Source organism: Myotis yumanensis, unplaced genomic scaffold (genome assembly GCF_028538775.1).
Source record: "Myotis yumanensis isolate MYYU_CA2020_CCGP unplaced genomic scaffold, mMyoYum1.0.hap1 SCAF_13, whole genome shotgun sequence".
NCBI lineage: Eukaryota > Metazoa > Chordata > Mammalia > Chiroptera > Vespertilionidae > Myotis > Myotis yumanensis.
Window position 1 is genome coordinate 40,006,866 of NW_027223764.1, and position 27,453 is coordinate 40,034,318.

Consider the following 27,453-nt stretch of genomic DNA (forward strand, 5'->3'; position numbering starts at 1 on the left):
CTTGGGCAATTCATTTCCATGATCATGATAATCTGTACTTTTAATGTAGGATACCAGTGGTTTCTATTGCTTTGGAAACACACTCTCTAGCTCATGGGCAATTTCATAGAAACCCTTTATAAATTAGTCCCTAATATTCCAGCTTTATTGGCATTAGAGTATTGATTACACACAATGACCCAGGACATTCAGAATTCTACTTTCTATGGGAGCAACCATGAAATGTATTTTTTTAATACATTAAAGACTCTCATCCTTCAAGATGATGGTGATGATGATGATAATGATGATACTTATACATGCTTAGTGTGAAACCATTGGAAAAATAGAGAAGTATCCTAAGTAAAAGCTTTAGTTAAGGTTCTACTCTCCTGCCCCCACTCCTCAGAGGTACCTTCCTTTAATAGTTTCTAGCAGATAGTTTCATACATTTTCTAGGCATATATATGAAAATATATGTATGCATATACTTCTAAAATATAAAATCATACTATTCTAAATATATTTGTAACATGTTATTGATATATTTATTGACTTAAAACCATTTGAAAATTTAAACAGTTGCTTATCTAAGCCAGTGAGTAATGCACAGGGGTCACATTTTAGTTCTAATCCAGTAGTTTTTCAAATTATGATCTGTGGAGGCTCAGAAATTCTATGGAAGCTCTTCAGGGACTCAGGGTTAATTACACATGTGAGGCAGTCACCATGATCTAGAAAGAAAAACAGTCAGTTCAGTATAAAATTTGAAGTCTGTAATTCATAGATTTAGAAAATGTCAGTCTTTTGGTTTTAGATTAATTTCACACACCAAATTCTGTAAATGTGTTATATCTATCTATCTATCTATCTATCTATCTATCTGATAATGCTAGTGACAATAAATCTTTCATTCATTCCCTTCTAACAGTGTCAGAGCCCTACTAACTATTTGCAAGGATTGGATGGAAAACCTATCATTGCAGCTCCGGTGTTTACAAAGGTAATCAAAATATTATTTCTTTCTGTCATGCCTTTAAATATACTATAATACCCAAACAAAGTTGTAGGATCCAATATTTACTGATTTTATCTCAGGACTTTGGTCTGTTATAAGTACAGTATAGGATTTGGGATTTTTAGTATTTGTTACCATGTCATTCAAGTCTCAGATTTCTAATAACAGTTTGTGTAATGAAAGATATGTCTTCTCCACTCACCACATTGATCTCTATGGCATCCTATTGCTGTTGAACACAATAGCCACACCTAGGGGTCAGGTGATAAGTTTCTAGCCACTTATATGCCAAAGGTTTCCTTCGAAGGGCTTTAAAAAGAATTGAATTGCACCAAAAGAGTGCCGTTAGCACTCAAGAGATGGAGTAGATGTTCTTAGGAGACTCAACATAAAACCTCACTCTAAGATAAAGAGTCCTATTTTTCTATTGCTTGGTATCAACTATTGTGGTGACATTAATTCTGAGTCTCATAATCTTTGTATTAGAACTGGAAATTTTACTTAAGCACTTTCATTTACAAATGAAAAAAAATAAGGGAGGGCCAGAGAGATTAAGCAATTTATCCAAAGTCACAGAATTAGTTAGTGTCAGATTTAGGACTAGAAACATGTTCTTCCAATTCTCACTCAATTGTTTTTTCCCTTAGATAGCATTGACTTTGTTTATATGTTGTATAAGGCAATAAGTTCAAAGGTAAAAAATTGAGTGACATTGGATTTTTATTTGGTATTATGAAGACTACATGGATGGAATCTATGCCTGGATTTATAATTTGTGGTTTTTATCAATGCTAACTTAGGCCCAAAGAGATTTTGTCCTCTCAGAAGTATGCTTTAGTTTGGAGAAATGGTTCTCAGTCAGGGTTAATTTCACACGCACACACACACACACACACACACACACACACACACACACACACCCCGCCGCCCCAGTGGACATTTGGCAATGTCGGGAGACATTTTTAGTTGTCGCATCTGGGATATTGTGTTGCTGGCATCCAGAGATGCTGCTGAACATCCTGCAGTGGATAGACAGACAGCCTCCCACAACAAAGACGTACCCAGACCAAACTGCCAGTAGTCCTGGGACTGAGACATCATGATTTAGAGCAAAATGGCAAAAACTGTGTCTTTTCCAATGAGTACTGACCTTAAAGAAAGAGCTAAATCCACAACTTCCACAGACATCACTTTTAGGGAGATGCCACCATATCAGCTCATCCAAGATGGCTTTCCAAAATCAACCGAAGTCTAGACTGAGACATGCTTATCCACATCCATATCAGTTGAGTCAACACTCATATGGGAAACAAGATGCCTCTTGATTTTTCAGATTCACTTCTTGTAACCTGCTTTTGATGTTTCAGCATTGCTATTTTCAAAGACGTGATGTAGGAAAGCAACATGCTGTGACTTGGCAAATACGAGACTTTGATGACGAGTTATAAATGGACACGTGTGTGTGTGTGTGTGTGTGTGTGTGTGTGTGTGTGTGTGATATAGCTAATAGAGCTATCTGTAATCATCTCTTATTTAACGGCTAAGTCACTTAGCCTTAAAACATAGCTTAAGTGCCCCAGAAATCAGGACACGTTGTCACACCCTAGAGACAGTGCTGACTCTTCAAAAGCAACTAAATCACAGAATAATATGTACCTGGTCCCAACTGAAATCTCCTTCCCTTTTCCGTACTACCAAGTGCCCAGCCAGAGAACAGAGAGGTGTCCTTATCTCCTTTTAAATCTTCCTAGGTGCTCTGTCTCCCCTGCTTCTGTCATCTAGTGCAGACCCCTGGTACAACATTCAGCACAATAAGAAAACTATTTACTTTTCTGTCCCTCCTAAGCACTTTGAAGCCTATCTCTAATACCTACATAGGAGTCCATAAAGGTAATAATAGGTCCAAAGTGATTTTTATTATTCCAAAAAGTACAGTAGGACTTCAACACTATTCTTTATATTTCATTTTCATGGACCGGTTAGAGTAACAGGTTTAGCTGCCTTTGTGTGGTGACTCTGATGAACTTCTAATTAGATGCTCTGTTTGGCTGATACATATATGCCTTTGATAAATTAAAATGGGAAAATGAGTAATCATTACTATATGTTGTTCGTTAGATAAATCTCCAAAAACATTAGATCCACGGTGGGAAAACAGCCCTCAATACAAAGACCCAAACTCTGATGAGGCTTTCTCAGCCCTCAGATGTATGCTTTTGCCTCCATAAATGGACCAGGGTTGTTCAGACGTAGGGCACAGGGATAGGCTGTGACTCGGATTCCAGAGGGACTTATCAGCGGCAGCGTGCTTACGTTAGTTTCCATCAGTACAGGCAGGATTGAGGTCATAGTCACTGCCAGTGTCATTAGAAAATGTCTGAGTCAGAGCCACCGGCGACGGTAATCACGTGGCGTGAGCCCTGATAACTGATCATTTTGCATGTGTTTATTTGGGTTATTCCTGCTCTATGCACTTCATTAGGAACTTCTGGCATTTCAACCCTCATGACTCACTTTCTATACTGCCCAACAAAGCATTTCTTTGCCAATACAGTAATGGCAAGAAGCCAATTTTTTAAAAAGCACCAGAGAGCAGAGTTTCATTTAACTCCTTGTGCCTTCTTTGGTGATAGGGAATTACTGGTTTTATCTTCTTTTTAAAGAAGGTTAAAATGAAAAGGAGGGCTGCCCAACAAAACAGTGGCAGAGTTTGAGAGAAGACAGGGGTTCTCTGTGTTAGCTCATTGAACTGATTATAGGTGATACCTATGTGTTAAAATATTTTATGGCGATAGACTATCCTTCATTCTCTCTGCAGTATCAAAAAACACTTTCACTCTATTTATGGGGAGAAACCGTGCTCACACTTCTTGAGTGTGAAGGGAGGTAGACGATCAGATTAGAATCTTACTCCTATCGCTGCTCCCTCTCCAACAGCAGCTGCTTGGCGGACTTTCAAGGCTGCAGTAGCCCTGGCTCCAGCTGCTTCAGCAGTCATTTGAAAAGTGAAGGGGGCAGGGGAAGTGGGAATTTGAAGAAGAGTGCTTCATTATATAATATCAGAGGCAGGAAACCCTGAAATAACTGGATTGGTGACAGGATCCAGATTTCTGAAGATTACACGGGCCCCTCTCCCCAACCTGACATTCCAGAGGCTTTTCTGACTCAGCTGTTACAGGGCACCTCTGACAAGCAAGGGGCAAACGAGTCTTCAGTCAGACAGTTCGTTATCAGTGAAAACCGCTCCGATCCAACTCCAGCCTAAAGCACTAAAAAGATTTATTTGCAGCATCTTCCAAGGTGCAAAATATCAGCTGGATTAAAAAGGGAAGAAAGTGACAATGTGACCCTTGTAGCTGACATCTTGTAACCCATAAGGAAGACGCCCTTTCTCAAGATGTCCCTGCATTGTATTTATAGGACCGTGTCCCTTCAACTCACGTTTACAGCACATGGCACAGTGCTCGACACAAAGCAGGCTCATAGTAATGTTTCTTCTGTGGCGAATAACTTCCATTTCAGCTAAGAAGGAACCATTGCTTTCATCGCTTTGTGGCATCTGAGTGTCTTTAGGGGGAATAGAGAAAAAAAATCCAATATCAAATGGCCATGGAAGACATGCTTCTCAAGTCTCTGGGTGTAGTCAAGTTACCCTGCAAAGAATGTCTTCCCAGATGATTAGTAGGTGATGACACACAAGACAGACTTGCACTTTGGATACCGTTCACCTCAAGAAGTTAAAGACATCGGTTATAGTGACTTTAGTCCAATCCATAATTCCTAGTTAAGACTAACTTAACCTTTGCTAGGTGGGGAGCGTTTTATTCGCCTTATTCGTCATCAGTGAAATCTAGATGATTATGATCATGTCTGTACACAGTGAACACACTGTGCCGTTAGTAACAGCCCAAGACCTACTACGTACTGTGTTGAACGTGGCACCATCTGCACTATGTTCAAATGGAGCAACTGTTTCGGACCCTGATGTGCAGTGATGTGTGCCAGTACCTTCCCATGAGGCTTTTGTAGAAAACCAGTTTTCAGCAGTAACAGCTATCATTGTCCTTCAAACTATGACTTCCAGTCATTTTTTTCTAAGTGGTTTGTAAGATGACCCTTGGCACTTCCTTTACTGAGTATTGATGACATGTCACACTGGAATGAGCTTCCATCTTATATCACAGACATTTAGTCGGCATGTTCCATACACTGTAGTATCTTAGGCATCTTGGCTGGACTCTGATATAGAACACAGGTCTTGGTTGTCAATGTCTAATAAATAATAACAATAATGTTGGTCTCAGTTGTAAACAACATATTCTCTCAAGGAGGTCCTTTTGCAAACAGGGCAGATTGAGAAGTGGCTTATATATCTGAACTGAACTGCAAGCTCTGTCAAAACATGTAGATTGACCTCATTCTGCTTATATCTATTTTTTAAATGTGCCGTATTTTATTTATTCAATCTCTTCTGCCATCACCACCTTTTTTGTCGTTGTTTGTTCTTCTAATTTGTTTGTCTCAAGAAGGAATGAAACTCCATTATATATGAATCCCAGGGAGATGTCTGACTGCCATTAAAGTATTCAATAGGCCCCAAAGCTTCTGTTTAAATACAAAATTTGCTCAAATGTCAGGGTGGAGGGCACATTCACCAGCTTGCCAGGAGCACTCAAGAATCGTTGATGTTCCCTGCTTGCTTAGAGCATTCCATTCTTGTCACCAAAGGATGTTGTTTAGGGTAGACAAGGAATAACAAGATTGTTAATCAAATAGTTCCCTATTAATTCAAAAACCACTCTATGCAAATCCCATCCTGAATTATTTCAGCAAACAAATTTGGAAACACAAAGAACAAAGCACTAACTTTGAACTACATCGCCCCCTGGCTGTCCCAATATTAACTTACACACCCCTATGAGAAAAGTTTCCTGCTGTAGCTGAAGCCAGGTAGTTATTCTCACCCCTGTATTCCTTAAATAAATGCCATAAATATGATATGGCCATGCACAACATATCACAAATTATTCAGACAAGAGCTGTAAACAATCACAAAATATTTATGAGTGAATGACAAAAGCAAAAAGAAACAAAGACTAGCCATCCTGCTCTAGCTGGTTTGGCTCAGTGGATAGAATGTCGGCCGGCCTGCCTGCCGACTAAAGGGTCCCGGGTTTCATTTGGGTCAAGGGTACATGTCCAGGTTGAGGGCTCAGTCCCCAGTAGGAGGCATGCAGGAGGCAGCCGATCAATGATTCTCTCTCATCATTGATGTTTCTATCTCTCTCTTCCTCTCCCTTCCTCTCTGAAATCAATAAAAATATTTTTTAAAAAAATAGCTATCCCCTTCCCTGAAGCAAGAGCCAATATTTCCTAGTTGCAGATGCAAAAATTGTAATAATAGAAAGGCTTGCAGCATTTGTTACTAAAAAGAGCTTGTGGAGGAAGTTAATCATAACCTTTCTATGTTTATAATCCTTGGGCCAAAATTAAAAAGAAAAATATGCTCACACACATGCCAAAGAAACATTTCATAATTAAATGAAACACCTACTACATAAGTGAATGTGTGACTTTAAATTCACAAATCTTGATGAGTGGAAGACTAGATGTGAAAGGAAAATGTGAGTTCCATTCTCCCATAGAGTCTATTATGGAATATACTGATATTTTACAGTTCAAAGTGGTTTTTGTAAACCTTATTTTATGGAGGAGTGGAAAAACATTTAATGACACCTTCACAAAATTACAAGATATTTACCATGACCTAAGACTACACATATGACTATTATTTCATAGAGATTGCCAGAGTTTATATACCTGCATAGATGCTGAAGCTAGACTGTAAAGAACACATAAAGAAAACAAAATAGCAAAACAAAAGTCCATTTCCAGGACAACAGAATGTAAATAAGGCAAAGCCAGGAAAACAGTTAGTTAGTTTGACTGGACCACAGAGATGTTACACCTTGTGGACAGTGATATTCTTCTGTGGAAAAAATACATTACTCTTATGCGGAGTTCACCTAGTAAATACTCACTGCAGATTTTTAAAATTGTTATTATTTCTGAAAACTAAACTCCACTTGGGTATTTAAGAACAGAAGCACTTTACCAAAAAATTAGTATTTTTGGAACCCTTCAAGATGTTTTGTCTAATATTTAATAAACTTGTCTGGCCTTGCAACAGAGAGGAAAAGAAAGAAGAGAGTGCACCTTCATTCAAACCTTTATTCAAAAATAAACTAAATTGGAGCTGCTGGAGATGTAGAAGATTTGGAGAAAATCCAAATACAGAAGCAATTGCATCTGTTCTAAAAATTCAGCACTGGAACTAGATTTCAAAAAATGTACACTTTTTGGTTCTAATAATGTTCTTCTCATTATAGATGTTACAAAATTTATCAGCCTCGGAGGGTCAGCTGGTCGTCTTTGAATGCAGAGTGAAAGGAGCTCCATCTCCTAAAGTTGAGTGGTACAGAGAAGGGACCTTGATAGAAGATTCCCCAGATTTTAGAATCTTACAGAAAAGTAAGTTGTTGCTTCAGAATTATTTTTCTGATAATTAATTTTTATAAATGTATTGTAGGCATTTATTTTTATAATTTTTCACAACTAATTTAAATATAATAAAAATATTCTAAAAATCACTTGTAATCATAATCCCTCAATCTAAACCCAATTATTAGTATTTTGGCGTATAGTCTCCAACATTTTTCCCACGAATATTTTTTTTTTTATAAATCTTTATTGTTGAAAGTATTACATATGTCCCTTCCCCTCCGCCCATTGCCTTCTCCAACTTCCCTCTGCCCCAAGCCTTCACCACCCTATTGTCTGTGTCTACCCATGAATATTTTTTAATAAAACTAAATCATATTCTTTTTTTATGGTGTCAGATAGGTACTAGACTTATTGGGGTGAGTACTTCATAGTTATATAAATGTCTAATCACTGGGTTGTACACCTGAAGCTAATGTAAGAATACTCTTTTTTGTAAATTAATGTTTTTCACTCAACATTTCAGGAACATCGTTCCATGTTAATAAATATAGGCCTTTCTTACTTTAAAAATATAGATCAATACCATAAATTTCATATTTATTTAATTTTCTATTGTTGAACATTTAGATTCTTCACACATTTTTACTATTATAAACTATGCTTCAATGCATGTTAACAGGAAAATCTTTGTGAATATAAAATAAAGTACTAGAATTACTACTGTAAATTCACATTTTTTTAGACTTTTAATATCTAGGGGTGGGCAAAGTAGCTTAACACTTGTGAGTGCATGCAACACAGAATTAATAACGCTATTGTAATAATCATAACCTGCATGTCTTTTTCCATATGAACAACTGTAAACCTACTTTTGGCTACCGCTGTATATTGCCAAAATGTCATCCCCAAAGGTTGAAACTAAGGATGATCACATAATTTATCATTCAACCTGGGACACTTTGGGGTGTGAAAGAGGGTACTATTAATAATTACACAGAGATCCCAGGAATAAACCAGGTTTGTCCCAGCTGAATTGGGACACATATGGTCCTATATTTTACTACAACTTTCATGAACAATGGGGATTGAGTAATTTTTATCTTCACTAATTTTATAGGCCCCAAATGGAAACACTTCTTTGGATCCTCACTTCACTAATTAGATGAGAGGTGGAACTATTTTTCATATTTATTTGGTCTTTGTATTTCATTGTTTTTAAATTACCTGTTCAAATCCTTTGCTCATTTTTATATTAAGTTTTTATTTTTTATTGTAAGAGTTATTTATATATTCAAGTGGTTAATTATTCTTTTCTTGTCACATAAGTGCTTTCACCTTGACCCATTTCAGCATTAAATACGTTGAAATTTATTTGCTTTTTTGTTCATTTGTTTCTGTCTATCACAAAATAGTAGTACTTGGATCAATATGATATATGAATCAAAGTACTATCAAGTTTAACAGCAGTAGCAGCAACAATAATATATTTGAAATACCATTGAAACTGAGAAAAATACTTCAATATTCTATCAGTGGAGAAGATTGTAACTGAGGTCAACAGCTACTCACTGAGTGCCTGCAATTGGATAAACACTAATTGAACACCTGTATGCAGTACCCAGCAGGCACTTTCAAGAATGATAGAGAATTTTAAGGTTAAGGACCAGCTCTCAAGGAGCCTGTCACCCATCCTGGGCTCTTAATATTTGAAACCTTAGAGGATTCCCGAATCCCAGCTAGTAACTTTTCCTCCTCACCTACGTAGAACCCAGAAGTGTCTCAAGATACAGCAACATCATTTAGTTAGCAGCTTTCTTGCTGCCCTCTGTGACAACCATCTTGTCCCTGTGGAGGTCATTGGTGCTTAGCTCCTTTTACTTAAAATTATAGCTTAACCTTAAAAAAAATCACTCATGAGTATGCAAGTGACTATGAAATTCTATAGGAAGCTTCTGATGAAAATATAGTCTCTCAGTGATATAAATGCTAAGTGTTTTTTAATTTATTTTCTTCTAGAACCTCGATCCATGGCAGAGCCAGGTAAAGAACATTTTAACTTTAATTTATTAGTGTGTGATCAGTGGTTTGATATATATATAACAAAACATATTGAGATTACACTGGGGTCAAGAAAAAGTGAAAAATAAAGTTTTAGAGAAAAGATCCAAACCAACTCTAGCTATTATTGTAGAAGAATGAAAGAAGGGGAGCATGTGCAAATTTGGAATATGCACTCAATCCCTAATATGAATGCAGTTAGTTCGTGGTATTGAGGATTTTTTCTTAAGAATATCCTCCCTCTTCCCTTGGCCCCTCCTCAGGACCTCTCAAAACTGGGCAGAGCAATTTCTATAATGCTAGACTAAGTCCAATTTCACAGCCTATATTCCTGAAAACTTATGCATCAAATGTTGAAATTTGAAGAATCAATAAAATGTCTGTGATGGTATTAGATTTGATTGGAAGGATAGATACTAAGATGATATGAAAGTGACAAGTAGGTGAAGCTCTTACTTCCAAAAAATACAAGTCACTCACAATCCAAGCATAAACATCTGGATGTCCTCCTTGTGATCACCCTGAAATATCCCATTGTCTTTTTACCCCCAGGTAAGAATGATGGCTTGGAATTTATAACTCTCTTCAGAAAACTGAATGGGAAGGCATTCCAGAAGTAGATGTTGAACATCCATGTTGCATAGCTCTTCACTATGGGGATACATAATAAAGACCAGAGGGTCCTTATTCTTACATTCTTCTCGTAGAAGAATGTATTTTTTTCCCCTTGAAAATATTTCAGGCTTTTAATACATTCATCCAAAGCAGGCGTTTTCACTAGGCAGTCTCATATACAAAACACTTTCAGAGTCTCTCTAAAGATGTCCCTGCCCAAAACAAATCCTGCCTTTCCCAGCTCCATGATCTAAAATCCCACAGCCAGAGCTGTTCCTTCCACCTTGTATAATGTAAGTACCCTTTGGAGACAGAATGCTTTATCTTATCAGGTAGGTATAGTGTAGTGTGAATGAATTTACCAGATCATTTTCTGAGAGCAGGTTGCTGAAAAAGGGAAGCACGAATGTTTGGAAAGGGGAACATAAAGAAGGAAGCTTAGGCCAAGGGCTCAGGAAAAGGACAGAGAGGCTCCAAAAGCAAACTTTGCCTCTCTGTCATTTAGGATTCTTTGGGCAGCAAGTAAAGAAGATCTAACTAAAAGTGGCTTAAGCAATAAGAAAAAATGTATTTTCTCACATAGCAATATGCCCTAAGAAGTAGCGGTCTTGAAATTGGTTGATTTAGCATCTCAGAGATCATCAGGGGTCAACCCCCCCTTTTTTTTTTTTCCATTTTCCATTCTGCCATCTTCAGAGCGTCTTCTTAGGCTGGTTCCACTCATATACCCAAGACAGTTGCCATAGTTATGGATATTATGTGCAGCTGACAATATTCAGAGACAAAAATATAGAATAACACTTTCTTTTGTCCTGTGTAAAGAACAAGAAAATCTCTCCCAGAAATTCCCTAATATGTCATTGACCAGAATTGTGTGTCATATGGCATCACTTATCAAGAATAGAGTTAGCAGGATTGGCTTAGCACGACCAGTCTCCATTCACCAGCTGAGGCTGGGCAAGGCCAGCTTGACTTGAAGCACATGAACACTCCAAGGAGGGTGAACAGTTAGGGTTCAGTTAATAAGGAGGGAAGAGAATGTAGTTACTGAGCAGGTGCTCAGTACTGTCTGCCCTGGCTTCCTGTCCAGCCTTCCTAGCAGTTGTCCAGCTAATTGAATTCAGTTATCATGAAACACTGAGATGCCAAGTGTCTCCAAGTCTCCAAATGCAACGATGCTTTTATTAATTTTGTTTTTAATGTCAGGTCTACTGGTGGGTGATAACTGGAGGTTTAGGCTACTGTCTTAGTTATCTCTTCATTAGCTATCAAGTAATATCTAACTACAATAATTTTAGGCTATAAGCATATGGTTCTACCTGGGAATCACTTCTGTAGTTATTCAAAAGAGGGCTCATGCTGTGTATTGGAGTAATCCAACAGATTACCATAGTATTACAAAGGAAAAATGCATTTATCTTGTTTTTCACCCAGAATTTCAAATATTTAGCTAAGCAAATTATTTATTGTCCAGTTTTAAATTGTGGCCTTCCTTTAAAATTACCTAACTGCGAATGTTCCCCACATAAATAGTGAGAAATCTGGGTTTAAAAAATGTTTTATTAATCCTTTTATTTCGTACAAACCTCCTTTTGCTTTAACTCCTAAGTTGTTTTTGTGATTTTTTTTAAAGTTCATTGTTTCTCAGTTCTATTTTTGTCATGTGAACTGGTGACATAAATATCGAAGACAATTTGAGAATCCATAATATATAATATATTATCATAATATTCTCTTGCCAATAGTCTGTCTGCGGGGAGTTATTTGTTCTATGTGCTTCCATTTATTTAGCCTCCTAATCAGTCCATTCAATCCAATAATTGTTTGGACTAATTATTCTCAGACAACTAATGCAATCAACTTCTTACATTGACTTCTATAGAAAAACCATCTGATAGTGAATTGCATAATTCCATTTTCATAATTACGTCAGTAACCATTCTGTTTTGCTGGTTTAGAGGAGATTTGTACTCTGGTCATTGCTGAGGTATTTGCAGAAGACTCTGGGTGCTTCACATGTACTGCAAGCAACAAATACGGCACAGTGTCAAGCATCGCACAGCTGGATGTGAGAGGTAAGGGCTCTTTACATGTCAGAACAGTTTAGACCATGACCTGAAATATGAGTATGGAGAGTTTATATTATCCTTCTTACTGCTTTTCTTACAAAGCTAACTTGGCTCTCCTCTTAAAAATTGAATTATTGCCCTAGCTGGTTTGGCTCAATGGATAGAGCGTTGGCCTGCAGACTGAGGGGTCCCAGGTTCGATTCCAGCCAAGGGCACATGCCTGGGTTGCAGGCTCAATCCCCAGTGGGGGGCATGCAGGAGGCAGCCAATCAATGATTCTCTCTCATCACTGATGTTTCTCTCTCCCCCTCTCCTTTCCTCTCTAAAATCAATAAAATATATATTTTTAAAAATTTTGAATTATTGAGGAAAGTGTTCTTGAACAATATCCAATTTTCAATTTCTTATTGCATTTATAACCACCACTACCTCCCCCAGTTGTCCTACTGTTATGTATTACACTCCTGAGAAAACATCTCCTTGGTTTTATATAAACTACTAATATCCTTTCCAAAACTGTACTTAGATTTCTAGTTCAGCTTTTTTCCTGTATCCTTGCCATTCTTTAATGCCCCAGATTATGTTCTCTGTTTTGACAACCTTTTCCCCATTCGCATAATCATCTGGTTTGGACACAAGCCCCAACTCGGGGTTACAATCCGGTCTCAGTCTCATTGAGTAAGATAACAGCTGAGGTCCTATTACTGTTGTTTCAGGAAATGAAGGCCTCAGAAATAATGGGTCTCTTCACTCAGCCAACTCCATCACCAACCTGGCTGTGATTGAGCAGCAGCCATCCCCACCCAACCCACAGCCTCCTTCTGTGGAACAACCCCCTAAACCCAAACTCGAAGGGGTTCTGGTGAACCACAACGAGCCCCGGTCCAGCTCAAGAATGGGGCTCCGCGTACACTTCAACCTTCCTGAAGATGACAAGGGAAGCGAAGCGTCTCCTGAGGGTGGCCCGGTGACTGCCAACCAGACCAGGCCTGATTCTTTCCTGGAGAGATTCAGTGTGCAGCCAGCAAAACTCCCGGAGCCTTCCTCGCCTGTCAAAGAGCCCCCTCCAGTCCTGGCCAAACCCAAACTGTAAGTAAAAACCAGAATGGGCAACCAACTGCCTGAGAGCATCTCTGAGTCTTCCCTTCTTCAGAATGATGGAGCTGAAAGGGGAATTACAAAATGAGAAAATATGCTTTATTTTATTTTAAATATATTTTTATTGATTTCAGAAGGGAAGGGAGGGGGTGGAGAGAAACATCAATGAGAGAGAATTGATTGGCTGCCTCCTGCACGCCCCCTCCTGGGGATGGAGCCCACAACCCGGTCATGTGCCCTTGACCAGACTCAAACCCGGGACCCTTCAGTCTGCAGGTCAACCCTCTATCCACTGAGCCAAACCAGCTAGGGCAGAAAATACGCTTTAAATGTTTTAAAAATAAACACATCCTTACACCAATCTAAGTGTACTATCACTCTCATCCAGCTCTGTCAGAGACATGCTGCAGTGTTTGATGTTCATCCATAGTAAAGCAAACACAGAACATGATACTACGGTTATGTTCTGTTTGATCCACACATCAAAATGACAAAAATTATGTTTGTAATTATATAAATCTTTAAATATCAACGTTAAAATCTGCAGTATCAGCACTCCCATCATGTGTTTCTCAGTGATGGCCACAAGATGTTCATTGCAAGTGGTTCCTGTTGTTTCATTTTATATTCTTCTCACTACCACATAAGGCAGATTGCAGGGCATCAAATGAAATGTTACGTAATATGCCTCTTAGCAAGTCCCATCCAGAATTGTCGAAGTTCTGCTGGTCCCAGGAAATCGGAATCCACTTAAAAGATAAGAGAGGAAGAGGATATTGTGGGGATCTATGCAGGAACAGCCAGGCCGGCACAGAGAAGGCGAACTGGGAGCTGGGATCACATGGTTAGTTCAGCCTCTGTCCACTTCTCACCCTCTGACTTCTGGAGTGCCTCCTTGTTTCCTCTTTGCGTATCCACTCCACTATTATCTCTTTGAAGATTTATCGATTTATGGCTTGGCCCATCATGGTGTGTCCCATTCTCCATCACGATGTGTGTCAAGTTGCACTGCTAACTAAATCGTTCTTAACAGCTGGGTTCCAAATACCAACTGGTCCAGCCTGGTCAAGTGCAGAGGACTTGTGTTTGGAGGAAGGAAGAGTCAAATGGATCACAGAACTGTGGGGCCTGGGTGGGAGTTCTCAGGGAAGGGAGTTGTGGGAACAAGTAACCCATACAGTCTCCTTGAAGACTGCCTCCTATTACCCCAGGACTGTCTGGGAGCTATTATGTATGTCAGATAGGATTAGATTTAGTTTCATTTTGCAGAAAACCCAAACTATCAGGGGGTTAAACACATGAGGGTTTATTGTTCTCTTAAATCAAGGAATCAGATAGGCTGTCTGTGGCTCTGTTAAGAACCCAGTCTCCTTTCTGCTCTGCCATCTTTAGCACTGGCTACTTCTCTAGGTCCCCTCATGGTCCAGGTTGGTGGTGTAGTCATCATGTCTGCATTTCAAGCAGCAGGAAGAGCAAATGGGTGGCTCTTGATCAAACTCTTTTTAAAACATTTTCTTAGGGGAGTGGCCAGGGAGAGGTCAATGGGATGAAAAAGAGACTTATGTAATACTTTAAACAATAAAGAATTTAAATTAAAATATATATATATATATATATATATATTTATAGAGAGAGAGAGAGAGAGAGAGAGAGAGAGAGAGAGAGAGAAGGAGGGAGAGGGAGAGAGAGGCCTTCTTAGGTCTTACTCCAATCTTTTGACCAGAACTTAATCACATGTTATACTAGCCACAAAGGAGGCTGGGAAATGTAGTCTTTAGATGGCACATATTGCCTCCAGGAATAAAACCGAGTACTTTTACAAAGTAGTCAGCCAGCAATATCTGCCACATGAGACTTTCAATGAATATAAAAATTCTTTCTACTAAGTTATGTAGTGACACCCTATAAAAATCCAGTTCTCAGCACTATATAATTCTTTAGTATTTTTTGCCTTTTTAAATTTTTCTCTTAGGTTTTTATTAGAATAGGTACATGTGCATGCTCACACACACACACGCACATCCTTGAATCCACATGAAGCTGTCATTTTTTAAATTTTTTTTTTATTGCTTAAAGTATTACAAAGAGTATTACATATGTCTCCTCCCCCCCACCCCCACCCTTTGACATTCCCCCGGCCTCCCCTACCCCCCAGTGTCTTATGTCCATTGGTTATGCTTATATGCATGCATACAAGTCCTTCGGTTGCATTTTTAAACACTGTTATTATCAGAACCTAGATCATTCAGATTTTGAAATTTTCAACTTGAATACCATGCTGTCTAGATCAGTTATTCTTTATCCTGGCTACTCTCTAGAAAGAAATATGGAGCTTTTAAAAAATATCTATTCCTTCCCTCACAATTGAATCAGAATCTCCCTACAGGTTATTTTAATGTATAGCCAGGTTGCAAACTACTGGTCTGGAGTTGGACAACCTGAGTTGCAACCTTTTGTCAACCCACCCTACCCCATCACGCACTCCTCCACACCCAGGAAAAAACAATAATTAACAGTTAAAGTGAGTCAAGTGTCAAACAAAAAGAGACATTATTCTCAAATGAATTTTTCTAGACTCTTAGATAATCAAAACAATTTGACACTATATCTCATATATCATTAAGGTTTAAACCCACCTCTATAATCTAATATACTGCATTGAATGATAAGCACTAACATTGCCATTTGAATATTAAAGTAAAAACAACTGGCTCTTGGTTTTCATTCAGTGGGAGCTAAGGAAAAAGAAGAATCAATAAATACCAAATAACTTCCTGGCCTCTTTTTATCACCCTTATCTTTCATGATTACTTCCTTTTCATATACTATTTTTTCTGTTTCCATAACCATAATAAAATATGGTTATGGAAATAGAAATATTTATGCAGTCATCAGATTAAATTTTACTCAGACTGCAATACAAACATGTCCTAAAAACTACGTAGCATTGTGTTTATGCTATAGCAATCACAGAATGTGACTTGCTGAATATGTGGTCCACTGAAAATGTAAAGATTCTGTATTTTTATGCCATTGATAAAGTCAACACCAGCAGAATCAATGTTAATTGTACATATTTTTTCTAAGGATAGATAACCTCACAAAGATATTTCTGCTTCTCTTAATTTCTGAATCTTTCATCTATTGTGAAATAAAAAGGTTTAATTAGTATTTAATTGTATTAATTTATTCTCTAGTTTAAAAGCTCACTTCTAAAAAGGAGAAGAAAGTTACTATGGCAAGTGGCTAATACTCCTGAATTCTTAGTTTAACTCGATCAAGTTTTCATAGATGAACAAAGGGTTGCACAGTATGTAGCATTTGACAACAGTAATGAAAAGTGGAGATGGGTCTGCATTTTGTAAAGTAACTTTTCCAAATATTGTGTAACTTAAATATTAATGAAGGAAAGGAAAAAGTTAAACTCCAAGAATTAAGGAAAATCAAGGTTTGCCTTGGCTGGTGTGGCTCAGTTGGTTAGGTGTTGACCTGTGCACTGAAAGGTTGCAGGTTCGATTCCCAGTTGGGGCACATGATCAACTTGCAGGCTCAGTGCCTGGGGGGGGGGGGAGGGGGGGGCGGGGGGGGTAAGGGGGGTGAAGCATGTAGGAGGCAGCCAGTCGATGTTTTGCTTTCACATCAATGTTTCTCTCTCCCTCTCCCTTTCACTCTCTCTAAAAATCAATTTAAAAGTCTTTAAAAAATTAAAAAATAAAGAAAAATCAAGGTTTGGAGAACCTTCTGGTTCAACATAACTGCTGTTGGTGTTGACTTTCTTGATGGTAAGCAAATACAAGACCTTTCATTTTTAATAGGCCTCATAATTTGACAGATCATTGTCTGTGTATCAGAAGCAAATTGTATGTCCAAAGAGCATAAAACCCCGTGGCCTTGGGACACTGCACTCTCATTTGTGGCTCTTCCTATGGTCGTGCATTTAGGAATAGAGTCTCTAAACAGCAAAGTTGGACAGCCCTGACAACTTTCTGCATGTATGACTTTTAGACATGTTTATTCTTTAAAAATAACTGGCTTACTCAGAAGAGTTAAATAGGCTGTGGGACTTAAGGCAAGTCATGTCATGCTTCAGTGACTCGGGCTCCTATAAATGAACAAACTGCTCCCAGTCTGAGTTACTTTTGTTTAGAAGCAAAAAAAAATCTAAGTCAATGTTTATAATTAGACTTTTATAAACCATAGAGTTTTATAGGGGGATCATATAATTTATCACGTAAACCATGACATTTTTTAGACTGGAAGAAACGATTAATAATTAAGCTGGGAAAACAGGCATAAACCAGAACAGTGGAGGCTGAATGGGGACACACGGTCACCTTCCCTGTACCTCACTGTTGTCAGGAGAGGATGAGAAACACTGAGACACGTGCAGCTGCTTTGTTCAGGTTTGCTCTAAAACGAGGCAGAGTGAAGGACACAGCATGTTGGCTTGGAGAATGCAGCCCCTTCGGGCGACTCACCTCAGCGTGTGGCCCAGTGCTTTCTGCCCCAAAGCTGAAATACTGTCTGTTCACCTCAGGACCTTGAGCCCTCCCAACAAGGGGACCATTGCTTCTATGTCTCTTTTCTAATTTATAAACATCACAATTGGGCTGCTCTGTGGCACCACCCCAGGGTCACCCCACAGAGAATACAATGTGCATGATGCCTTGGCGTTATGTATCCCACTGGCCTTTTTTCTGTTTAGGGACAATAAAACAGATTTAGAAAGAAGGAGGAACAACTCACAAGAAATGGATTCGCTGATTTCTGGCGGCTCTGGTTGTGTGTTCTTCCTCAGCATAAAGTTGTGAACAGCCCGTGCACATTTCCGCAGGGGATGCCCATGTGATGACCTCCCTTCTCTCCCCCTCTCTGTGCAGCGACTCCAGCCAGCTCCAGCAGCTTCACAACCAGGTCCTGCTGGAACAGCAGCAGCTGCAAAACCCATCTCCTTCGTCTCCTAAGGAGTTTCCTTTCAACATGAGTGTATTGAACTCCATTGCTTCCCCAGCAGGGACAATGCCCAGCAAGCCTGTGAAGACCCCCTCGTCGCAGACGTTCAGCCTGGCCCGGCCCAAGCATTTCTTCCCCTCCACGAATTCCAACACCGCCATGGCAGCCGCCGCCCCTGCCAGCTCCCCAGTGTTCACCCTGAGCAGCACTCCTCAAACCATGCAGAGGACAGTGAGCAAAGAAAGCCTCTTACTTTCTCACCCCTTCGTGCAAACCAAATCTCTAGGAGGCGTTTCCGTCCAGAACGAGCCACCCCCTCCAGGTCCAGCGGAGCCAGCACAACCGCCACTCTCATTTCCCATCGCGGGCGGACACCAGTTTCAGCCCCGCTGTGTGTCTCCAAGTCCTGTCTCTCCCACCAGCCGGATTCAGAACCCCGTGGCTTTTCTCAGCTCCGTCCTGCCTTCTCTCCCTGCCATCCCACCCACCAATGCCATGGGGCTGCCCAGAAGTGCACCATCCACGTAAGTGTCGTTGAGGTTTCTCCATGGAAAAGGTGTCAGTTAAGAAGGGACACATACGAAACAGCTTGGTCTGGGACAGGAGTCTCACTGAGTGGATTCCTGCATAATCCTGTTTATTAGACACAACATGGATATTGAACACCCAAGGGCTTGATCAATTTAAGTAATTTTTGTAATCAAAATGTTGAAAACACCTCTAATACAGATTCTCTGTGCAGTGCTCAACCTTTGCACACAACATGCCCTCCATAAGTGCTTGATGGCCCCTGGTGTCTCGTTGCCATCTTAACCACTCTGATTTCTGGGCCTTTCTACACTGACCAGTGCTTTTCACGGGTGTGTTGGGTGTGAATTTATTTTACAGGCCATCCCAGGGACTAGTGAAGAAAAATATGAAGTCTCCCCAGCCAGTGAATGATGATTACATTCGTGAAGCTAAGAATGCAGTAATTCTAGACTTGGGGAAAAAAATGAATTTCAGTGATGTCAGATCAAACCAGCAGGTAAGATTGGTGGGTTCAGGTGGTTTACTTCAATGTGAGGAAAATAATTTTGCCTCATTCATTCCTTCTTCGGATGCTCAGGTCATCTTCATTTGCTTAGGAATCAAGCATGGCAAGAGTCCAGCTTTCTGGATCTAAAAGTTTTCAAAGCAAAAATATCCCCAAAAAATGCATACTCATCAAAAGAAATCACATGCTCGGTGAGGTTGTCGCTGCAGTCTTGGAAGGTAGAGCACAGATTAACCAAAGGTCAGGTAGTAAACTCCATCCACGTGGATCTCAAGTTCTTGATTACCATGTAGTTAACTCAGTTTACCCGTTTGCAAGTGTTTACCTAAAAGAGAATATGTTAAAGCAGGAGAGAGACTAGACAGTCTGTGGCCCATTCGAGCAATCCTCAGCTCGGTTTTGGCAGACACCATCACACCTTTGAGATAGTTCGATATCTGAGCTGGAGATGACCTGTTCTAGACTTTAAGGAACTGGGTTCACGCTTCTTTTTTTCTGACTCCTTCAATCCAATGTGCCTGGAGCACTGCTCACCATTTCCTCTCAATCTTTGCATTCGCTGAAATGTGTGAAGCAGCCATTAGGCAATAGCCTGCGGTTCAATCTGTACAGATCCTTGCTTACTAGTAAGTGTTTACACTAAAGGAGAAAGAGGAAAGCCATATGTGACCATCAAGTAAAAGAAAGGTAGACTGTTTTCTTATTTGAGTCATTTATTTTTGCATTTAGAAGGCGATGTGTTCTTTTAAATCCAGGTTTACATTTGAATAACCTAACTCTTGATTTATTTGCCAAGGTGGGAACTGATAGAATCTACTTTGAAATATAACGTACAATTTCCATCAAAACCATATGCCAAATATTGTGGAATTTGTGAGATAAGTGCTGGAAATAAGATTGAAAGTGAAGCCGAAACCGGTTTGGCTCAGTGGATAGAGTGTCGGCCTGCGGACTGAAAGGTCCCAGGTTCGATTCCGGTCAAGGGCATGTACCTGGGTTGCGGGCACATCCCAGTGGGGGATGTGCGGGAGGCAGCTGATTGATGTTTCTCTCTCATCGATGTTTCTAGCTCTCTATCTCTCTCCCTTCCTCTCTTTGGAAAATCAATAAAATATATATATATATATAAAAAAAAAAGACTGCAAGTGAGGCTCCAGTTCCCCTGACCGTATGCTGTTTTCCTTAGTGTTTCTGTCTCTTATTTCCAGTGAACCCGTGGACGTACAATAGTTTACAATTGTGTTATATGTTGGGCAATTTTTACTGCGTGGATGCTTTTGAAAATATGCTGCTTAAAACCTTTATAAAATTGACTTTAAATTACTGAATTGAAGCAAAATATTTAAGCTTCCCATGATTGAGCACACTTCCCATGTATTGTTTCACCAAACTACATATATTTCTGGGAGGCAAATACCAAGGCAATTATTCTTCTCTCCTGTCTTCTAGATAGAGAAACTGAGGCACAGGTGTCAAACTGTCAGTGGTGGAACTACAACTAGCGCCTGGTCTCCAGGACACTTTCACATTTTCCCTGAAACTCTGCTGCCTTTTTCAGTTTTATGACAACAGTTAACTTCAAGCCTCATAAATGTGACTCTGTCTAGTGCAAATTTGTTTTTCTATAATACCGGCATCTATTTGTGGTTGTTAATCCTTCTAAGTGACATTGAAATCAGAGCTGTGTTCAGCCTGTCTTTTACAACTCAGAAAGGAGCTAATTCTTGCTCTGCCTTTTGTTCCTCTAATCTCTTCTCCAATATGCTTAGTCATTTCCTCTATTTAAATCTTACCTCTTTCATCTCTTACTAAGAATTCTTTATAAAAATCCTCTTTTGTGAGCAGTGTTGCCATCCATCCCTTTTGTAAAAAATATTCCACATAGTCATTGGCGTTACATTGCCCAACATGGGCACATAGGACACGGTAGTGAAGTGTCCTGATGTTCTCTGCCATGGGCCCACCCACAACACACCAATCACAAGCTTCCTGGGAGCTGCAATTGGGGGGTGTCTGGTTCATTGTTGTACCCCTGTTATGTCTGGCACAGAGTAGGTGTTCAGTAAATATTTGCTGAATTAACACAAAACAATAGGATTTTTGCATTAGTTTCAGGTAGGATAGTGAAATTCTTGACCAAGTAGAACATTTTGGATTTGTTGCATATCTATAGAAAATATCTCACTTGACTATCCAGACTGATTATACGTACTTGTGGATACTACTTGCTGTGATAGCAATCTATTTTAATCAACTGATTAAAAAGAAGAAATCTTTAAAAACCACACTGAAATTACACACGGGGGGAAAAAAGAATCATAAATTAAGCAAAATTGGTGTTAAGTGAACATTTCAGTATAAAATAAATCTGTGTATCTTTTAGTAATTATTTATTCTTATGGAAAAAATTTGGATTTAAAGTATTTTTACACAACATCTTTGAATATAGAGTCTATGTTTTATAGAATATTGTATCTCCAGTGCCTATCATAGTATTTAGCACATAGTAGGTGCTTACTATGAACTTGGCAGCAGGGACAGGAAGTAGGCTATGAAGCCTGGTTGTCTCTATTGAAGGTAGCATGTAACTATTAGATAAATAGTAGAAGAAGGCATCCCCTATGTATGTTACCCTCCAAGTTTATATAGAAATCTTTTATCCTCTGTCCATACTGTGGATCTCCCTGGGACAAAAGAGAACACATTCTCTAACATATAAGATGTTCTTTTTCTTTTTTTTTTTTTTAATATATTTTATTGATTTTTTACAGAGAGGAAGGGAGAGAGATAGAGAGTTAGAAACATCGATGGGAGAGAAACATCGACCAGCTGCCTCCTGCACATCTCCCACGGGGGATGTGCCCGCAACCCAGGTACATGCCCTTGACCGGAATCGAACCCGGGACCTTTCAGTCCGCAGGCCGACGCTCTATCCACTGAGCCAAACCGGTTTTGGCATAAGATGTTCTTTAGTGAACATTATACCTCGAGTAGGTTGGGAACCCTTGAGCAGGCTCCTCCAGCTCGTTTTATCCAATTTGATTATTTGCCCCTGAAGCCCAGAGTAGAGGAAGCCAGCGTGAGCTCAAGGCAGTGAGTTTCTGACGATGGCCCCCATTTTGGAAATCCGGAGCCTGGGCAATGACATACGTGATTGGGATGTGTCATCACACTGTGGTTCTCCACAGAAGGAAGGCACTCCCCACCACTCTGCCAATTTGAAGAAAATTTCTGCAGATGTGTCCCAAAAATCAAGTGTTTCAACTTGTCAAATTATCAGCCTTAAGAGGGTTATCTTTAAAGGGAAGGAAGGAATTATATTTTCAAATGGCATACTCTTCTGAGAATTTTTTTTTAGCTTTTTGTTTTCTTTCATAGAGCAACTGAACTTCTGTGAAATTCATTTTCACTTAAGGTTATACATAAAAGCTGGAAAGAATAGGTCATATATCACTGATTTGATTGCCATACAGGCCAGATTTACAGAAAGAAAAATTCTTTCCTTTGAGCATAGACATTACCTGCGAGCAGATGATACAGACACTCCTGCCATTACTCGCAAAGGGGACAAGGCAAGAGAAAATGAGAATGCAACGTAAGTCCAGTCCTGGAAACTCAATGTGCTGTCCACCAACAGCTGATCAGTAGTGCAACCTTTTTGCAGAACAGTGCAAAAAGCACCTTTAAATTTAACTTGAACATATTCCTTGTGTTTGCAAATTTTCTTACAAAATCTGAGTCCCATCAGTCATAACTTGGAATGACAACCTTGATTTATGTGTAACAGGAGTAGCTACCCTTGGGATAACCATCTCTTAGTTGCTAAGCACCACGGAAAATGTCAATTCCTGCTCTGGAGATAGTGTGCATCTCTGTTAACACCTCAGATACAAAGATTCAGTGCTCTAGTAACAAGCCACACCATTGTGTGGCTTCCCTTGTTCCTGAGAATCAACTTCCCAAATATTTTATGAAATCTTTCATGGAAACTCTTTGACCTACAATATTCTGATTTTGTTTGTTACTCCTCTGCAATTTATACATTATATCATATAAGTGGTACATTAAGCAGGTATGTCTAAAAAAGAATTTTTTTCTCTCCATATCGCTATAAATTCATCTAATGGGCTAATTCTTCTGCTCCTGGCAATCTCAAATATGAAGCTATCTCAAAACCATTGTGACCACTTTTCGTTATTATAAGGTTCTCTGGTTACTGTGTTGCAAAAATACAATCTTGATCCAGTCATACAAAATTTCCAGTCCTGGTAGTAACCAACACTCCAATCCTTAATGAAAACTAACACCCACACACAAACCCCCTGTTTCACCAGGGACTTCTGCAAGATACGAACCTAAATAGCCAGGAAGGGAACCATGGCCAGCTTCTCTCTTTTTTGCCCCCTCTTGCCCCACTTCACCAACCGCTATTTCTGACTCCTTCCTTCCCCAACCATGGAGGGACAAGAGCTGACCCCACACTGGCTTTGTGTCGTGTGTGACCCACGTGTGCATGAGGAGAGCCATCACAGTCCCCTGCCCTGGAACAATGCAGGAGTGCAGGCCACTCAGCGCTGCCTTGAGCTTGGCCACCAACAGAAGTCCACCTCACTCTTCACTCCAGATTTCTTAGGCAGGAGCGAGACCTGGCTAGACTTCAGGTGAAAGGGAGGTACCCAGGGGCTGGAGGTGGAGGTAGGACACTGACAGACATTAATAACTCTCTCCAAAGTCCTCTCACTGGATCTTCTCCCTCCTGGCTCTTGTATCTCTAATGGAAGTGAAGGCTTTAAATCATCCAACCTATCCTTAAACACCAGCTTTGAAATTTCTGGAAAATAGTTTGTCTCCCAACTCACTTGTTTTCTGATATGTAGCCCATCTTGGTGCCCCAGTAGAAACTTCCAGCTAAAATCTGCTTACAACTATATGCTCCATAGTTACAAATAGTATTTTAATTAAAGTTATTGGGGTGACATTGGTTAACAAAATTATATAGTTTCAAATGTGCAGTTCTATAATACAACATGTGTATATTGTATTGTGTGTTCACCACCCAAAGTCAAGTCTTCTTCTGTCACCATATATTTGACCCCCTGTACCTTTTCCTACCTCACTCCCAACCGCCCTTCCCTCTGGTTACCACTGTTGTCACCATCTAGGAGTTTTTGTTTGTTTGTTTACCTTTTTGTTCATTTGTTGCTTTCAGTATTAATTCCCACATATGAGTAAAATTCTATGGTTATTGACTTTTTCCTTCTGACTTACTTCGCTTAACACGATATTCTCAAGATCCACCCATGTTGTCGCAAATGGCAGGGTCCCATCTTTTCTTATAGCTGAGTAGAATTCCATTGTATATATGTATGTACCACATCTTTGTCCAATCCTCTATTGAAAGACACTTCAGTTGTTTCCATGTCTTGGCCACTGTGAATAATGTTATAATGAACATGTGAACAAATGTTTTCAAATTTTTCAGATAGATACCCAGAAGAGGGATTGCTGGGTCATATGATAACTCTATCCGTAATTTTTTGAGGAATGTCTATACTGTTTTTCCATTAGTGACTATACCAGTTTACATTCCCACCAACAGTGAATGAGGGTTCCTTTTTCTCCACAATCTCTCAAACAGTTATTATTACTTATCTTGTTGATAATAGCCATTCTAACAGGTGTGGGATGGCATCTTATTGTAGTTGGATTTGCATTTCCCTAATAGCTAGTGAAGAGCATTTTCTCATATCTGTGGGCCATTTGTATGTCTTCTTGGGAGAAGTGTCCATACACGTCTCTGCCTAATTTTTAATTGGATTGTTTGTTTTTTGTTATTGAGCTGTATGAGTTATTTATATATTTTGGATATTAACCCTTTATCAGAGGTGCTGTTTACAACTATTTTGTTGGTTGCCTTTTTGTTTTGTTGTTGGTTTCTTTTGCTGTGTGGAAGCTTTTTAGTCTAATAGAGTCCCACTTACTTATTTTTGCTTTTACTTCCTTTGCCTTTGAGGTCAAATTAATAAGACACTCTCTAAAACCAAGGTCCATTAGTTTAGTACCTATGTTTTCTTCTATGTCATTTATTATTTCAGGTCTAATATTTAGGTTATTGATCCATTTTGAGTTAATTTTTATGTATGGTGACAAATAGCAGTCTAATTTTATTCTTTTGCATATGGCTTTCCAATTTTCCCAGCGTCATTTATTGAAGAGGCTTCTTTTCTCCATCGTATATTTTTGGCTCCTTTAGCACAAATTATTTGCCCATATACATGTGGGTTTATTTCTGGGCTCTCAATTCTTTTAATATTTTAAAAATAATTCACTGAGTGTTCTATTCTCATCATCCTCCCGATTTGTAGTATTGGTAAAACAATAAATATTTAACCAGTATGTATACATTTACAGTATAACGAAATATGCATATTTTCATTGTATTGCTTCTGTAGTCCCTTGTGTTAATCAATTCAAACATCTTAAATTCTGTAAAATCAGGCCCCATCTTGATAAAAATCATCAAAACAAATTCCGGATTCCTCAAAGATGTGGTAGAGTTGGAACATGTGCTTTCCCCCATGTCATTCATGTATTCACTCATTCCTCAGATACTCACTGAGTACTTGCCATGAGGCAGGCATTCACTATTTAGGTGCTGTTGATCTAGTGGGAAGCAAGATCTCTGCTCTTATGAAAGTAACATTCCAGTGCTTAGAGATATTTAATCTTTCAATCAAGAAACAAGCAAACAAGAAAAATACTAGATAGCAACTGGTATTAGACAGGAAATTAGAGTGCAGAGTTATTTTATTTTTTAAAATATATTTTCACTGACTTTTAGATAGAGAGGGAGGGAAAGGAAGAAAGAGATAGAAACATCCATCAGCTGTCTCCTGCACACCCCCACTGGGCATCACCCGGGAATTGAACGGGTGACCTCCTGGTTCATGGGTCAATGCTCAACCACTGAGCCACACTGGCCAGGCTGGCGAGTTACTTTAGATCAGTGGTTCTCAACCTTCCTAATGCCGTGACCCTTTAATACAGTTCCTCATGTTGTGGTGACCCCCAACCATAAAATTATTTTCGTTGCTACTTCATAACTGTAATTTTGCTACTGTTATGAATCATAATGTAAATATCTGATATGCAGGATGTATTTTCATTGTTACAAATTGAACATAATTAAAGCATAGTGATTAATCACAAAAACAATATGTAATTATATATGTGTTTTCCGATGGTCTTAGGTGACCCCTGTGAAAGGGTCGTTTGACTCCCAAAGGGGTCGCGACCCACAGGTTGAGAACCGCTGCTTTAGATGAAGTAGCCTGGGAAGACAGCTTTAGGGAGTTGACATTTAAGCTTGATAGGATATGACAGGGAGAGTGAGGGAAAGGAATTCAGGATAAGGACTAGATTTACGGTTTAAGTGGGTACTCAAAGGGTGGTCTGAGAACCTGCAGCAATCTGCAAGCTGTCCCCTCTCCACCTTGGGATAAGTACAGAAATTGAGAGTAACCATTAAGAAATTTTGATAGTAACTTGACAGAGAAATTTTATGTCTATTAAACATAATAATTTTGAATGCTTTTAAATTTTCATTTTTCTAGTAATTCATTTTTACAAAAGTACAGGTTGGACATTTTTAGAAATGTGGGGAAAAGACAATGTGGGGAAACTCCGGCTTAACCACTTAACCAAGTGGATGAATCAAGATGATATTTCCTGAGATGAGAAAGAGCAGGGTAGGAGTGTCTCTTGGGGCATGGAAAGCAAGTGGGCCTGTTTTGGACCATGCTCAGTTAGAGATGCCCATTGGGCACCCAAGCCATGATGTAGAGTAAATTGTTGGGTATAATACTCTCATGATACAGAGTAGATCATTAGGTATATGAGTTCTGGGGAAAGACCAGACTTGGAGATAAGATTTGGAGCTTCAGAAGGTATCTGAAGCTATGGGATTGGATGGGATCACCTATCTAGGATTAGGAGCTAGAAAAGAAGACTGATAAGGAGCAGCCAGAGAAAGAGAAGGAAAACCAGTATGGTGTCATTAAAACCAACAGAAGAAAATGTTTCAAAAAGGAGTTAAGTAGCCATCTGTATCTAATGCTGCTAAG

General features: G+C 39.3%; 1 protein-coding gene across 1 annotated transcript in view; it reads left to right on the top strand.

Annotated features, from left to right (window-relative positions):
* MYPN (myopalladin) overlaps nt 1-27,453 on the top strand; it is an 85,635-nt gene that overhangs the window by 37,077 nt on the left and 21,105 nt on the right. Inside the window, exons 6-12 of the mRNA XM_070432854.1 lie at nt 911-982; nt 7,387-7,528; nt 9,518-9,541; nt 12,133-12,249; nt 12,960-13,332; nt 18,222-18,818; nt 19,183-19,321. Coding sequence (XP_070288955.1) covers nt 911-982; nt 7,387-7,528; nt 9,518-9,541; nt 12,133-12,249; nt 12,960-13,332; nt 18,222-18,818; nt 19,183-19,321 — 1,464 coding nt within the window. The remainder of the gene's footprint in view (nt 1-910; nt 983-7,386; nt 7,529-9,517; nt 9,542-12,132; nt 12,250-12,959; nt 13,333-18,221; nt 18,819-19,182; nt 19,322-27,453) is intronic.